The sequence below is a fragment of the Raphanus sativus genome, chromosome 5, assembly GCF_000801105.2.
Source record: "Raphanus sativus cultivar WK10039 chromosome 5, ASM80110v3, whole genome shotgun sequence".
Taxonomy (NCBI): domain Eukaryota; kingdom Viridiplantae; phylum Streptophyta; class Magnoliopsida; order Brassicales; family Brassicaceae; genus Raphanus; species Raphanus sativus.
The window spans coordinates 25,674,923-25,688,753 of record NC_079515.1 but is presented as its reverse complement, the minus strand read 5'-3'; the positions used below and the strand labels follow the sequence as shown (position 1 = coordinate 25,688,753).

The window sequence follows — 13,831 nt, the reverse complement described above, 5'->3', positions numbered from 1 at the left end:
TCAAACCACGATAAATATCAACACTTACAACCATGCAAAGAAGACTATTCTACAAGTAGCTCCTCTCCCTTTACTTTTCTGTTCCGTGAGATCCTCTCCCTTAACTTATTGTTTCCATTGTCGTACTTAAACTCCGACAAGAACCCGACTCAAAATACGTAAGAGATCACAACACAGACAGAGAATTTGTTTAAAGATGTCGGGAAGAGTGAGAGATGACATGGAGTATGAGGATCAAGAAGATGATGAAGAAGATAGATCCTCCTACTACGGCGGAGCCTCTATACCATTCATGTGGGAGTCAAGGCCAGGCACACCAAAACACAACCACTTTCCCGATTGCTCTTTTGCTCAGCCTCTCACGCCGCCTCCGTCGTATTACTCATCCGAGGTTATGTCGACGCCAAAGAGACAGACGTCACAGACCAAGGTGAGAACAAAACTAACTAGAATCCTGTCGATGTCTCTGTTCCATGATCTCAGGAGGGGCAGTAACAGTAGCAAGAAGACGACCAACCATGTCTCTTCAGGGCCATCGAATTCGTGGTCGTCTACGTCTACGTCTTCTTCATCTTCCCTTTCCTCCTCGCCGCCACATTCTTCGAGAAAACCAGTGAGTCATGGTAACAAATCACAGGTTATGTACGCTAGTTACAAAGATCACGAGCTTGCGTCGTCGCCGACCTCGACTCTGTGTTACTCCAATGGTGGAAGAAAAGGGTTTAGTTCATCAATGGGGAGTATGAAGAGAGCTCTGTTCTCTGGTTCTAGACATGGATCCGGCGAGGTGAACAAAGCTTGATTATGTGAGTCTGTTGTGTTCTTGATCACGTTCTATGTGCTGCTTTGCCTCTTTGAACAGAGAAAGTGTTATAATGCTTTGATGTATGAATATAATATGATGTGTATATATATCTATAAAGCTTGTGTTGTAAAGTGTAAACTGGCATTTTTCATTGCATATCTGTCTAGAACCAATAAAGTTCTCCCAAGACAAAGATTATAAACTGATATTGGCATGTCGTGGGTATTTAAGAGATAGAAGAGTGAAACATTTTCTGTGAGCAGAGAGACCTTAGCTATACAGTGATGAACGAACGAACGAACGTGTTAAGGTGTGTCATGGATATCCTTAAGATAGTTTATCACTTCTTACTTAGTCTAAGTCGCTACTAGATACCTCTTCTTCTGCCAGCTCAAATGCATCGATCTCTGCGAAGTAAGCTCTCTGCTTCTCGATATAGTCCTGAGAAACTCCATGAGCCACATTATCTTCCTCACGCTTTGTTGTTCGCTGCCTCTGTCAAGAATGTAACCATATATACATAATTAGAAATTAGAGACTAGAGAAAACTTGGAAGGCTCCTCAAATGGATACAAACTATATCTCATTAAACAGAGTAACCTAATGAGAAAATACTAAGTCCACTTTTAAAAAATAAAGAGAAGAATATAAACGCAATTGAAATACTAGGCATCCATCTACCAACCCTTGTTTCAGGAATGATGACAAAACATTGTTGAAACATAAGATGCACTAATATACATTAGCAAAACAAAACAATAGGCACAAATAAAAACTATTTTCCCACAGAGAGATACGAGCAACACAGAAACACATTACACTTGTGATAAGTTCATAAAAGCTAGGGAGCTTTCCTGAATTCACCACCTTTATGGGAGCCACTTTCGAGGGCTTGACTGTGTTTTCATTTGCTTGACGTCTTTTCTTCCTGTGATACACATTTCAAGAAAACTTACTAAAACAAAAACACATGGTTGAATCTTACACAGGCCAAAAAAACGCTAAACAAGTTCGATGGACATGATAGAACTTGACCACTTATACAAGCTCCATCACCTAGATTCTTAACAACATCATCAAATTAAGTAGCATTGTACTATGGTTCTATTCTATAGTGACTCCATCTGTCCACGGCTACCATTAGTCTTCATAAATTCACATATCACTGAATTGAGTTTCATACCCAGGGCTTGATATCACCAGTGCACTAGAGGAGGAAGCTGCGTCGTTACTCCTTTTCCTCCCAGAAGCAGCCTTCCTTCTAGCCGTGTAAACAGAGTAAGGCTCAGCAACCTCCTTGTCACCACCACCACCAACGCCTAAAGCACAAGCAAAACCTCTTAAACAACCGATAAAGCAAAATCACGGATTCAATTGAAAACCCTAGAGTTTCGCACAAACTCAATTCCACCGCAATTAGATTGAAAATCGATATGCCTACACTCCAACCCATAGCAGGTGAAAACAACTTACCCTCGCCGGAGCGCGAGTTTTGGCGACGAGGAGGCGCGGAGACCGCCGGAGAATCCAGATCGGTGGTAGACACGCGGCGAGTCACGGCCCTCGCGAGCGCGGGAGCAGCCTCCGATTCGTCGACATCTTTGGGTTTCGGAGAATGACGAGAAGGCGCGGCGGCCGGAAAACGGAGATCGGCGGAGATACGGCGAGTTACCGCCCTTACGCTCGTGGAAAGAGGCTTGGGAGCGGTTACGGGGCGAGATTTCGAGTCATCGACGACGACGACGTCGTTGTGTTTCTTCTCCTTGAGAGAGGTCTGATGTACTAACCTCTTGAGAGAAGAAGTGAGGCTCGGATTCGCGAATTTGACGGAGGAGGAAGAAGAAGATGACTGTCGTTGGGTGGTTCTGGTTCGGGAGATGGTGTTGGTGCAGTCTCCGAGGGGTTTTCTCTGTAGTTTTCGTGCGACGGGGTGACGGGGTTCCATGTTTTCTCCGGTGAGTTAGGAATCTGAGGGTTTACCTGAGGGTTTTGGAGGGGGGAGGAGATTGGCGGGAAGGTAGGTTAGAGTGTGTGGAAATTGGGAAGGAGAAGAGTTCTGAGGAAGGAAGAAGAGACTACAGAAGTGGATTTATGGGCCCAATTTGGTAAATTCTTAGTGGGCCTAGTGATCACTGACACAAATCATTTAAAATCGATGCCTTTTGTAGTATGATCTGTCCCAAAAAGGGTCCTTTTAAGTTGCATTGACATTATAAAAAACATTTTAGTTTTTTCTTCTACTATAAGCGATGTATTAATTAATTATCTTAACCGCCAGGATGAAAAAAAACGAATTACATGTTGTATTTGGAAGTATGAACTACTTTTTTTAATGCCGAAATTATGTTATTACAGACTACGAAAATATTACTGACAATTCCACGATCGACAATTCTACATGTCTTATGAAGATTTATACTTGACTATATTATCTGAATCGTCCTATCGAATCTACGTTTAACGGTATTCCTTAAGCCATGCTGCAAATCTCTTGTAAGCCTTCTCTCTATTAATTCGCATAATTCCGTTTTCACTGAGACTCGAAATCCAAACTTGTTAGTGTATAATCATTAATAAACTTTTAGTTAAACCACTGGACCAAAAGAACTTTCAATCATGAACTATTTAACAACAATTATTTTTTACCATCCTTAATGATAAATCGTTTTTATTATATCATATTTATGATATTTTTTTTTTACTTTTAAACTATGAAATCAGAATAAATATTTTACCATGTTGTAAATCTTTACATTACTATTATATAACAATAAATACTTTTAGGAATCCATCCGAAATTTAGCTAGTATAAAAACTTTAGATTTCATTATTAATCAAAAAACCTTCCAATAAAATACCTAAGTATGTACTATTTAGAATTGTAAATTAGCCTATAAGAGATCTATGACGCTTTTACATGATGGGCCACACACACCTGTTTTCTCAGTCTGTGGATTCCATCCCGTTTTAATAGTCGGTCCGTAAATTTTCCACGACTCAAAATTGTCGTTTATTGACCTTGTAATCACCACATGATATTTTTCCGTGTTTTAGCTTCATTTGCATGGTATCGCCAATTACTTATGATAGGTCATCAATTCTTTCATTACTACAACCCAAACACGCTTAACTCTAGAATTCTATACGAATGTATGACGGAAAATGTAAGTCGATTTTAATGATATAGATAACCAAATCAATTCTCTTAATTTTTTTTCACATATCACAACTCGAGATGTTACAAGAACAACATCCAATACTTTTAGCGACAGTAAGAATGACTATAGTCGACAAATAGAAAGAGTAAGAGCAAATTAAGCAAACTTGTAAGATATTTGTTCGCCTTGTGTTTTTATCTACTCCGAAATTCAATAGAACAGTTTAGTCTGCGCATCAACCAATACTATCCAAAACCGACATGTAAGTGTGTGACTAGTGAGCAAACCAACATAGAATGTAAAGTTTTCTTTTTGTAACTTAAAGTAGAATGTAACTTTTGAAGGAACCCATATAAAATGTAAAAGAGGTAATTAAGTACTTGGTACTACAACAAAAGAATGTGTAGTACAAGAAGACCTCGCAACAGTGCTTTATTCCTTGTACTTGTACATTTCGTTAGTGGATTTAAAGTTGGTATGCTTTTTCCACATCTGGTATAACTAACCTTCCTAATATTTTTTTATTTTATTGGAATATGGTATGGGCATTCATTGGAATAATGCGTTCGTTTCCTTCACGCTAACTCCTACTCTGAGGATTTGCGTTGCTATAAATTATCAAGAACACACCATCTCTTCTCATTCAACAAATTACAAAGATCTCATTATCTAATTCCGATCATCAATCTCAAAGCTTTTCGGCTAGTTTCATCTAATTGTAGCCATGTCTCAGGTAATTACATCTGTTTTTATACGTCTGGTTCTTCTTGGCTATAGATAGATAAATTAATGTTTTGAAGAGCCAATGATCACAAAAAAGCATGCACGTCCATTAGTGTTGTTTCCAAAGAATGCTAAATTGTTTGGGACTAATTGTTGATTTAGATATAAAATTACCTGTTGATATATATGGATTTTGGTTGTAAACTTTGAATTAAAATGCCTAATAAATGCAGACCGTTGTCCTCAAAGTTGGTATGTCATGCCAAGGCTGCGTTGGTGCCGTCAATAGAGTCTTGGGGAAAATGGAAGGTATTTTAACCCTCTAATCTTTTTTTTTCTTTTTCATTTTCTTAGATACTTTTCTATTAGTCATTTTTATTTTTATGCCTTGTAATTCGCTGACTAATGGATTCATAAAAACAATCTCAGGGGTTGAGTCTTTTGACATTGATATAAAGGAGCAAAAGGTGACAGTGAAAGGTAATGTTGAACCTGAAGCAGTTTTTCAAACGGTTTCAAAGACTGGAAAGAAGACTTCTTACTGGCCTGTGGAGGCTGAGGCTGCGACTGAGAGTAAAACCGAGACTGAGACTAAGACTGAGGCTAAGGTTGATGCAACGGCTGATGTTGAGCCAAAACTCGCTGAAGCTGAGACTAAGCCATCACAAGTTTAAATACAAAAGATGACAGTGAGGCTTCTTATCCGTATTTCCAGTACTTCTATTATCTTTGGCTTGTTTGTTGTTGTAAGAACTAAGAGCTTTATGGTTTCTCTATGTACCTAATACTTTTCTACTATTGAAAACAAGATGTTGGAGACCCATGTTGTTCCAACTTCTTTTATTATAAGTTTTAACTTTTTAGCTGATAAAACACTGCGGGAATCTTTAGATTATGGACTTATTATTAACTTAATCCATGCAAAAAGCCCATACTCAGAGACAATTATAAGATGAGCCAGAATGTTTTTTTTCTTCAAAAGGGATACCATTTATAAATACATATGAAAAATTAAAAGGAAAGAGGAAACTTGAAACACAAGTGAAGCAGAACAATATGTCAATTTAAATCTCAAAATTCCAACAATTCCAAAAAGAAGAGCCAGAATGTTATGTTTAAAGTTTAAACTGAAACGTTCATATGAGAGGATTGAGGTTGGGTTTTGTACCAGCCCAAAATCAATCGCACCATGTTTGTTTTTCTAGACGTGGCTTTAAAGTTACATAAAGTTGTGCTAAGACTCGGAAAGCACACTTTAAAATCATCTTTTAACAAAATTTATGAGTTAATTATTTTACCAAAAAATTAAATTAACATTGACACTATAGATGATGGAACAACGTGCTTACACTACACATATTTGCTGTTGAATGGTTGGAAAGTCTTTTTCCTTTTCCCAACTTTTAAGTCTTTTAGCTTTTGAAGCTATCATATCTCAAACCTCCACATTCTTATTTCCTTTCTAATTAATTGTTCATTAATCAACGCATCGTTGGTCATGTACATAAGAAGCATATCCAGCATACAAATAAATGAATAAGTACGTAAGAATAATGTTATTATCCATGATAATTAATTAATATTTTATAATATCTAATGAAGGTTCCATGTTCCAACCATACAACTCCTCCCCAAAAAGATTCCTTCATGGCTTAATCATTTCATTTTTTGTTGTTTTATTTGTTAAATTATGCTCAACAACTCTTTACGGAAACAATCATGTTTCGAGTTGATTTATCAATGAAATATATATATAAAAAAATGTTTTCAAGAACGTAGCCATCTCTAACCAACTTTTGAACAATATTTTAACAACTTGAGTTCAAAGCAAGAAACTGCTCGTCCATCATCTCCCTCCCTCTGTTTATCTTCTTCATATTCTCAAGTTTAATCCAAAAAAGAAACACAAAATGGATTGCTCAATTTGCACCACAATGCCCTCTATTCTACGACCACCGAGAAACACGATATGCGGATCATGCTACGACGGAGCTCGAACCATTATGTCGTTGCTCAAGAAGCTTGAGGGCTCGAACGAAGTTCAAGATCATGTTAAATTGACCGAGAATTCCACCGTCAACAATGGCTCCTCTCTTTTTTCTTCTCCTTTGTTTTCTCGTGAGGTACGCTTCGTATACTTATCCTCACATATATTTTTTTAAAGTTATCAAAGTTTATGTTCATCAAAATACATCAATTTGTCTGTTTCATATGTTATATTCCAGCCGCAACCATTACAAAAAGTGATCAAATGGATGCAAAACATGAAAGAAACTGAAGAGGAACAGAAGAAGAGAATAGTCTTCTTGAGTAGCTTTGTTTCGGGATTCAAAGAAGAGCTTCATACTGATATTCTTCTAAAACCTGGCGATGATGGACCTCCTGTTCCTGCACATAGAGCTTTGTTGGTAAATTCAATGACCTCTAGCTCTGTTTCTTATATATATATATATATGGATGGATATATTAGTTTTGTTTTTGTGTGGGACTTGTGGGTTTTCTATACGTTTATAGGTTATATATATAAATGTGTTATCTTCCATTCACATCAAACCATAGTTTATATGGCTTTAATAAAAACTTACTAGTGTTTTATATGGTTGTTTTCTTTAAAATCAATAAAAATAATATTTTTTATTAAAGAAAAAGGATATAAATATGTTAGCACAAATAATGCCATCTGTTTCAGTTTGTTTTTCAATTAAGGCTTACATCTATATGAAAATTTTGTGTGCTATAGGCTTCAAAATCCGAGATCTTTAAGAATATTTTAGATTCAGACGAATGCAAAACTGCTCCAGAATCCATAACACTCCAAGAACTAAACTTAGAGGAACTTCAAGCTCTCTTGGAGTTTCTATACACCGGCACATTGGCTTCAGACAAGTTGGAGAAGCATGTATATGCCTTGTTTGTTGCAGCCGATAAGTATATGATTCATTACTTGCAAGAGTTCTGCGAGCAGCATATGCTTAGTTCCTTGGAAATATCTAGCGTTCTTGATGTTCTTGATGTCTCGGATCTTGGTTCGAGCAAGACCTTGAAGGAAGCTGCTCTAGGGTTCGTGGTGCGAAACATGGACGACATTGTTTTCACAGACAAATACGAAGAATTTTCTCAGAAAAACCAGCATTTATGCGTTCAAATTACTAGGGCGTTCTTGATGGAAACGAGAAACAAGAGACGTGACTAACTTAGTGAGATATAAAAACAGTGTAATAAACTTTTGTATGTTTTTATCCTTTTTCAAAAAAAAAAAAAACTTTTGTATGTTTTATTGTTTATAGCTGTTCGTAATCCTCCAAGCTCCATATAGCAAATTCTATGACTTTACTGATCTGCCATCGTTGTATTGTACACATTCACGTTCGTACGACAACTTTTATTCTTTTGGGATGCAAGTTAAAAATGAATGATGGCAAAAGAAGCTATATTAGAGTAAGCATCGAGATCATCAAGTAATCAATATATGCTTCTGTATAAATTGAATTCATATTTACTCAAACCGAATTTGTTTATCCCAATCATCCTTCATGCACAGTTTGATTGATGTAGTACTGTCGCTATATTGGCCGATTCTACGTTCCTTTGCCATTCGAATCACTAATTCGTCCATTCATTTACAAAAAAAAAAGTTTATTATTTACAATTATTTTTGAAGAAACGACAGAATAGTGTCCTGAGTTCTGATTGTTTATTTTGATCAAGATATCATAATTATTTAGTGATGAAATTACTAACTTGATCCCAAAGAAATTTACTTTAGACATTTGATTAATTAGAGAGACATACAATTGAACTTTTCCTTGATCATATGTCTAACTAAGAACCCTTTTTAGGTCAAACAAATATATATATATATAGAGAGAGAGAGAGAGGGAGAGATAATCATGAATACTTGATCCGTCTTTACTCTCTTGGATCATGGCTATCACTACAGGTCCTGACTGCTACTGCAACTGCCTGTTTCACTGCTTCAGCATCCATGCTTTCACCATCATCATTCTGGGAGTTGTTCAAATTAGATAGAAATTATAATCCATAAATCATTAATGATAAATATAATGAATATATAATTGAGTAGTATTTAATGATGAGGCGGGATTAGTGTGTATACATTTGATATTCCAATGGCATGCAAGCTAAATGAGTCCGTACATGAAACCCTAGCTTCAACAACCTCGAGTCCAAGATCTTCAAAGGCTTCAAGAACACAGACCAACATTCCTGGCTCATTCTTACCTGACATTATCTTTATCATGAATCCCTTCTCTAGGGTGTCCACTGTAACCTATCATCAGTATAAACCCCAAAATCAACTGAAGCTTCTTAACGTATTATGCATCAAAAACTCTAAGGATATATGTTTATATACCATAGGATCGGTAGGATCACAGAAATATTGCTCAGACGTGGTCTCATTGTTGATATTTTCGACTTTATGCTCAAGATTTTTGATATATTTTGATGCATCCTCTAAGATCGATGTTTCGCTATCCTGAAAAATGTACGGTATCAGTAGTATGGTTGAGTTTGGATTCTACAAGTACAGGTTAGTCCGAGAAAATTCCCATTTCATTATCATTATTGGGCTCTTAATTTAATGTATCTTGTTATAAATATGTATGTTCATTATGGTCAGGAAGGATTCAAGTAACTATAAACTGAAGAGACACAAAGAAAAAAATCTTAAATAACATATCACTAATTGGATTAGTTAAAATTGAGATTCAATCCATGTACCAGACAAAACAAAAAAACTTATGCTATACATTGAAAATGAGTAGACTTGATCTGTAATGAAAGAAACAGAGATAGAGATCACGGATATATTGGCGTATATATATTTGAATTATATGATCAATGGAATATTCATGATTTATGATACATAATATAAGTTGTACGACTAAATTGGTTTATGAATAAAGAAGAAATCGAATTATATCAACAGAGAAACAAAGTTAAAAAGAGAGTGGTGGAATCTAATTACAGCATGTGAGTTAGTGATTGAGCGAAGCAATTGAAACTTCTCACGCAGAGAGGAATCTCTCTTGTATTCCTTCGAAACCATATTCTTCGATGCTTTAGCTTCTTCCCCTCTTCGGTTTCTTTTCTGTATATATAGAGAGTAAGATATGTAATGGAATTAGAGATCTGATTTTCTCAAGTGTTTATAGAATCCTCTAGTCTCACACATGTCTACTTTATAGTATGATGATCTCTTCGTCACTACACAATGTGATACATACGGACAAATCCTTTTGGTATCTCGTGAATTACTTGATTGCCTCTATGTCTAGTTACACGGTTTTCCATATTATATTATTATTTATATATACAGTACTTACGTTAGAAAACTTAGAACGTGGTGCACAAAAAAAACTTAGAAACAATCATTGATAAACTTTGAACTAACTTGAAGCGATCATAAAGTAAAGATAGGATTACACTCAGTCAACATGACCTTCAAGATGTAGCGCAGTACTTATTTTTTTCTTTACAAGAAGAGAAAACCATCTCCCATACATAAAATTTAAAGGGCCCATAAATATTAATATTGTTGAACTAGAAAGCATATCCAATGTTAATATATATTAGGGCGATAAATATTAATATTAATATAGATATTTGAAGAATTATTTTTGTTGAAAGCGGATCTAGTCTTTATATGCAAAAATATTTTACATTTTATATGCCTTCAAAAATTAACTAACAGAAATATATTAATTTATAAGTATGCTATTCTATTATATTTTCTTCAATTCTATTTTATTTTGTCCATTATATTGTATTTTATTTTCGTTGTTTCTTACATTAAAATAAAATAAGTTATCAATGTTTTTATCTAAGCGGTGATAAGCTAGTGGAAACCATTCTGCTTGTGGCGTATATACATTTGAATTTCATAAATAAACGAAGATACAGCCGTACGTTATAAGACATAACTTCCAATCATGAACTGTTAAACTGCGCGCTAAAAGATTATCTTGTTGGGATAGGGATCTCTTCTTCTTCATTTCTTAAGGCTGGTAAGGAATCGAGAAAAGTGGTTCAAGTGTATTTGTGCTACAAGGGTCCAATTCTAGTGAGCACTAATTATGCTTACAATCTACATTCATCGTCCATGTCTCGTCTTAATTGATCTTGATGGCGACCTCTCTTTAAAGTCTTGTATACATTTGTGCGGGAGTGATTCGTGAGTATATAAGGTTTCCAGAAATGTGGAGAAGGCAAAATAGAAACGAAGAAGGGAACCATGAGCTCATAATGGGGGAAGGAATAGAGCTGTAAATATACATACATATATATATATATATATATATATATATATAATACATAAATACTCTCTCATTTTCATAATATTTGATGTTTTGTTTTATTGCACAAAGATTACAAAAGTTACATTTTCGTAAAAAACATTTTAAAGATATAATTTCAAAATCAGTTAATTATAAAAAAACTGTAAAATCTAATATTTGGTTGAACAATTTCTAATAAAATTAAAATTGATCTTAAAACTTTAAATTTTATGTAAATTAAAACAAAATATTATTTCTAAAATTTCATCTATATTGAAACAGTAGGAGTATATGAGAGTATCGAAAGGAGTGAAAGGTGAGGATAAAAGCAAACAGAAGAACGTTAGTTGTGATTTTGGAATGCCTCCAAACACTCCTCACGGGTATCTTTATGAGTTCCCTCATCACTCTTCACTATCCACCATCTAATTAGTGGTTATATATAATAATTATACACGTATGACGTATTACGTATATGAACCTCACAAACGTGCATGCATCGATGAAACATACACCCAGTTCTCAACGAGCACCAATGCAAGATCATGAACCTACTACTTTTCATTTTATAATTGTAAAATACTACAAAGACCATATAGTTATGATGCATGTAATACTTTTTTGTCACACGGATTAATTCAAGCACAATTAGTATAAAAGAGAGCCGAATATGGAGGTCACCCTTCCTCTTTCTCTTGATATTGATGATGGTTATGAATGGCTTGCTAGTGATTCCTCTGTTCCTATTTTCAGCTCTTTCAGTACGTGGGAAGCTTTGAGATCGAAGATGGAGGTCAAAGATTGGCATGATGTGGTCTTGTTCAAAGGAGCGCTTCCCAAACATGTTTTCACCATGTGGACGGCGAACTATGATAAGCTGCCAACGAGGGCAAGACTTGCGGGCTGGGGTATGCAAATCTCGCCCCTTTGTGCCTTCTGCTCAAACGCAATGGAAACCCGTGATCACCTGTTCCTGTCATGCGCCTACAGCCTTGACGTTTGGAGTGAGGTCTTCGCTAGATGCAACCCTCCCACCTCGCCATTCACTAGTTGGGCGGAGCTGCTCTCCTGGATACGACAGCCTCGCTCCAAAAGTCTTTCTCTGTTAAGGAAGCTCGTTGCACAAACGATGGTTTTTCAACTCTGGAAACAGCGGAACAATATGATCCACAATCATATTTCTGTCTCGGCTGCTGCTGTTTTTATTTTTGTGGACAGAGAGTTGAGAAACATTATCTCTTCCAGGAGGGAGAAGAAAAGCTTTGCTACTCTGATGGCTAAGTGGCTGCGCTAGTCTCTAGTTTCTAGTCTCTTGTCCATTGTCTCTTGTATTCTGTGATGAACCTTCTTGTTTTTTCTTTCTTTTTGCCAAGTTGGTTCGGACCTAAGAGTCTACCTTTATAATCTCTTCTCATCATATATGATATTTACAGTTTAGCAAAAAAAAAAAAGAGAGCCGAATACGACAATTTAGATAGAAAAAAAAATTAAATTGGATTTACGTTAGGAAAGCAGCAAAGATTTATCATATTAAGTACACAAAGTTCTTGATTACTTCACATGCCATTTTATAACATTCAAAACTGTACAGGAGGCATATCCGTATGCATGCATGTAAGCGCATAGATATCATAAGAAATGTGATCAGTCGAATATATGGAATTATCTATTTATTCCACCAGGACATATAAAAGTACCCATCAATTCACATGTCACATGTGTACCGATTAATCATATCATCACAAAATAACACTCTACACAATAGACAAGCCCTTTCTTATCATATAGCCTCATCGATATCCTACTATTTCTCATATTCTTCTAGTTTTACAGTCTGATTTCTACTCTTTATTTGTTAGTTTTTAATTAGATACGAAAGATATCTAGGAATTTAATTGCTTGTATTTGCCAAAGAAATGGCACTCACGTGACTTTCACTTCGGGAAGTACATTCGTATTCACATGCATAATTTGACAATACAATTTTCTTTTTAAAATAAACCTATTAATCTTTTATAATGGAACAGAGAGAGTTGAGAAAATATTTCTGTGTATTCGATGGAAGAGATTACATCAATATATATACAATCTCTGCAGAGAGAATATCCTACTAGCATATCTAACTAGTTACAATCTTCCAAAACTTACGGAAGAGTTAGCAAATACAACAATCAACTAAACAACTAGTCATTATCCCAATAATATCGGAATACATTCCAACACCCTCCCTCACGTTGGAGCATACAAATCCTTGATGCCCAACTTGGTTTTGAATCCTTCAAACACTGTCCGACCAAGAGCTTTTTGTAAAAACATCAGCTAACTGTGACTGAGTAGATACATGAAACGTTGCTATAGTGCCAGTAATAATCTCATCCCTAACAAAATGGCAATTCAACTCTATGTATTTTGTTCTTTCATGAAAGACAGGATTGTTACCAATATGTAAGGCCGCCTTGCTGTCACAGTTTAGTGTCATCGGTTGATCATGTTGTATACCCAATGCTTGTAGTATTCTCTTCAGCCATATTAACTCCTTCGTTAGATAAGCAAGAGCTCGATACTCTGCCTCTGCAGACGATAAACTCACAGTAGGTTGCTTCTTCGTTTTCCATGAAATTGGAGAGCTTCCAAGTTGAACAAAATAACCAGTTACTGACCTTCTAGTCAGTGGACAACCAGCCCAGTCTGAGTCTGACCATCCCGTAATCTGTAAAGAATCATTGGCACGGAGGAACAATCCTTGTCCTGGACTTCCTTTTAAGTACCGAACCACCCTCAATGCAGCCTGCCAATGATCTTCGCGTGGAGCTTGCATAAATTGTGAGAGCACATGAACTGAGTAA

General features: G+C 35.9%; 6 protein-coding genes across 6 annotated transcripts; 4 read left to right on the top strand and 2 right to left on the bottom strand.

Annotated features, from left to right (window-relative positions):
* Positions 1-25: 25 nt before the first annotated feature.
* On the top strand, positions 26-1,011 carry LOC108832229 (uncharacterized). Its single transcript, XM_057010824.1, has 2 exons — positions 26-430; positions 484-1,011. The coding sequence occupies exons 1-2, from the start codon at positions 216-218 to the stop codon at positions 800-802; spliced, it is 534 nt and encodes a 177-aa protein (XP_056866804.1). The 5' UTR covers positions 26-215; the 3' UTR covers positions 803-1,011.
* LOC108832230 (uncharacterized) lies at positions 984-2,851 on the bottom strand. Its single transcript, XM_018605721.2, has 4 exons — positions 2,279-2,851; positions 1,989-2,124; positions 1,673-1,733; positions 984-1,300 (listed from the first exon to the last, which is right to left on the bottom strand). Exons 1-4 carry the CDS (start codon positions 2,748-2,750, stop codon positions 1,157-1,159), a joined length of 813 nt encoding a protein of 270 aa, XP_018461223.2. The 5' UTR covers positions 2,751-2,851; the 3' UTR covers positions 984-1,156.
* Positions 2,852-4,497: 1,646 nt separating this feature from the next.
* LOC108832223 (copper transport protein CCH) lies at positions 4,498-5,535 on the top strand. Its single transcript, XM_018605715.2, has 3 exons — positions 4,498-4,696; positions 4,920-4,995; positions 5,116-5,535. Exons 1-3 carry the CDS (start codon positions 4,688-4,690, stop codon positions 5,358-5,360), a joined length of 330 nt encoding a protein of 109 aa, XP_018461217.2. The 5' UTR covers positions 4,498-4,687; the 3' UTR covers positions 5,361-5,535.
* Positions 5,536-6,497: 962 nt separating this feature from the next.
* Positions 6,498-8,128, top strand: LOC108832224 (BTB/POZ domain-containing protein At3g56230). Its single transcript, XM_018605716.2, has 3 exons — positions 6,498-6,809; positions 6,912-7,094; positions 7,427-8,128. The coding sequence occupies exons 1-3, from the start codon at positions 6,597-6,599 to the stop codon at positions 7,877-7,879; spliced, it is 849 nt and encodes a 282-aa protein (XP_018461218.2). The 5' UTR covers positions 6,498-6,596; the 3' UTR covers positions 7,880-8,128.
* Positions 8,129-8,427: 299 nt separating this feature from the next.
* Positions 8,428-9,883, bottom strand: LOC108832225 (transcription factor bHLH93). The gene is made up of 4 exons (XM_018605717.2): positions 9,677-9,883; positions 9,062-9,184; positions 8,804-8,977; positions 8,428-8,691 (listed from the first exon to the last, which is right to left on the bottom strand). The coding sequence occupies exons 1-4, from the start codon at positions 9,755-9,757 to the stop codon at positions 8,596-8,598; spliced, it is 474 nt and encodes a 157-aa protein (XP_018461219.1). The 5' UTR covers positions 9,758-9,883; the 3' UTR covers positions 8,428-8,595.
* A 1,772-nt stretch (positions 9,884-11,655) lies between these two features.
* Positions 11,656-12,279, top strand: LOC108832226 (uncharacterized). Its single transcript, XM_018605718.1, has one exon. The coding sequence runs from the start codon at positions 11,656-11,658 to the stop codon at positions 12,277-12,279; it is 624 nt and encodes a 207-aa protein (XP_018461220.1).
* Positions 12,280-13,831: the final 1,552 nt, after the last annotated feature.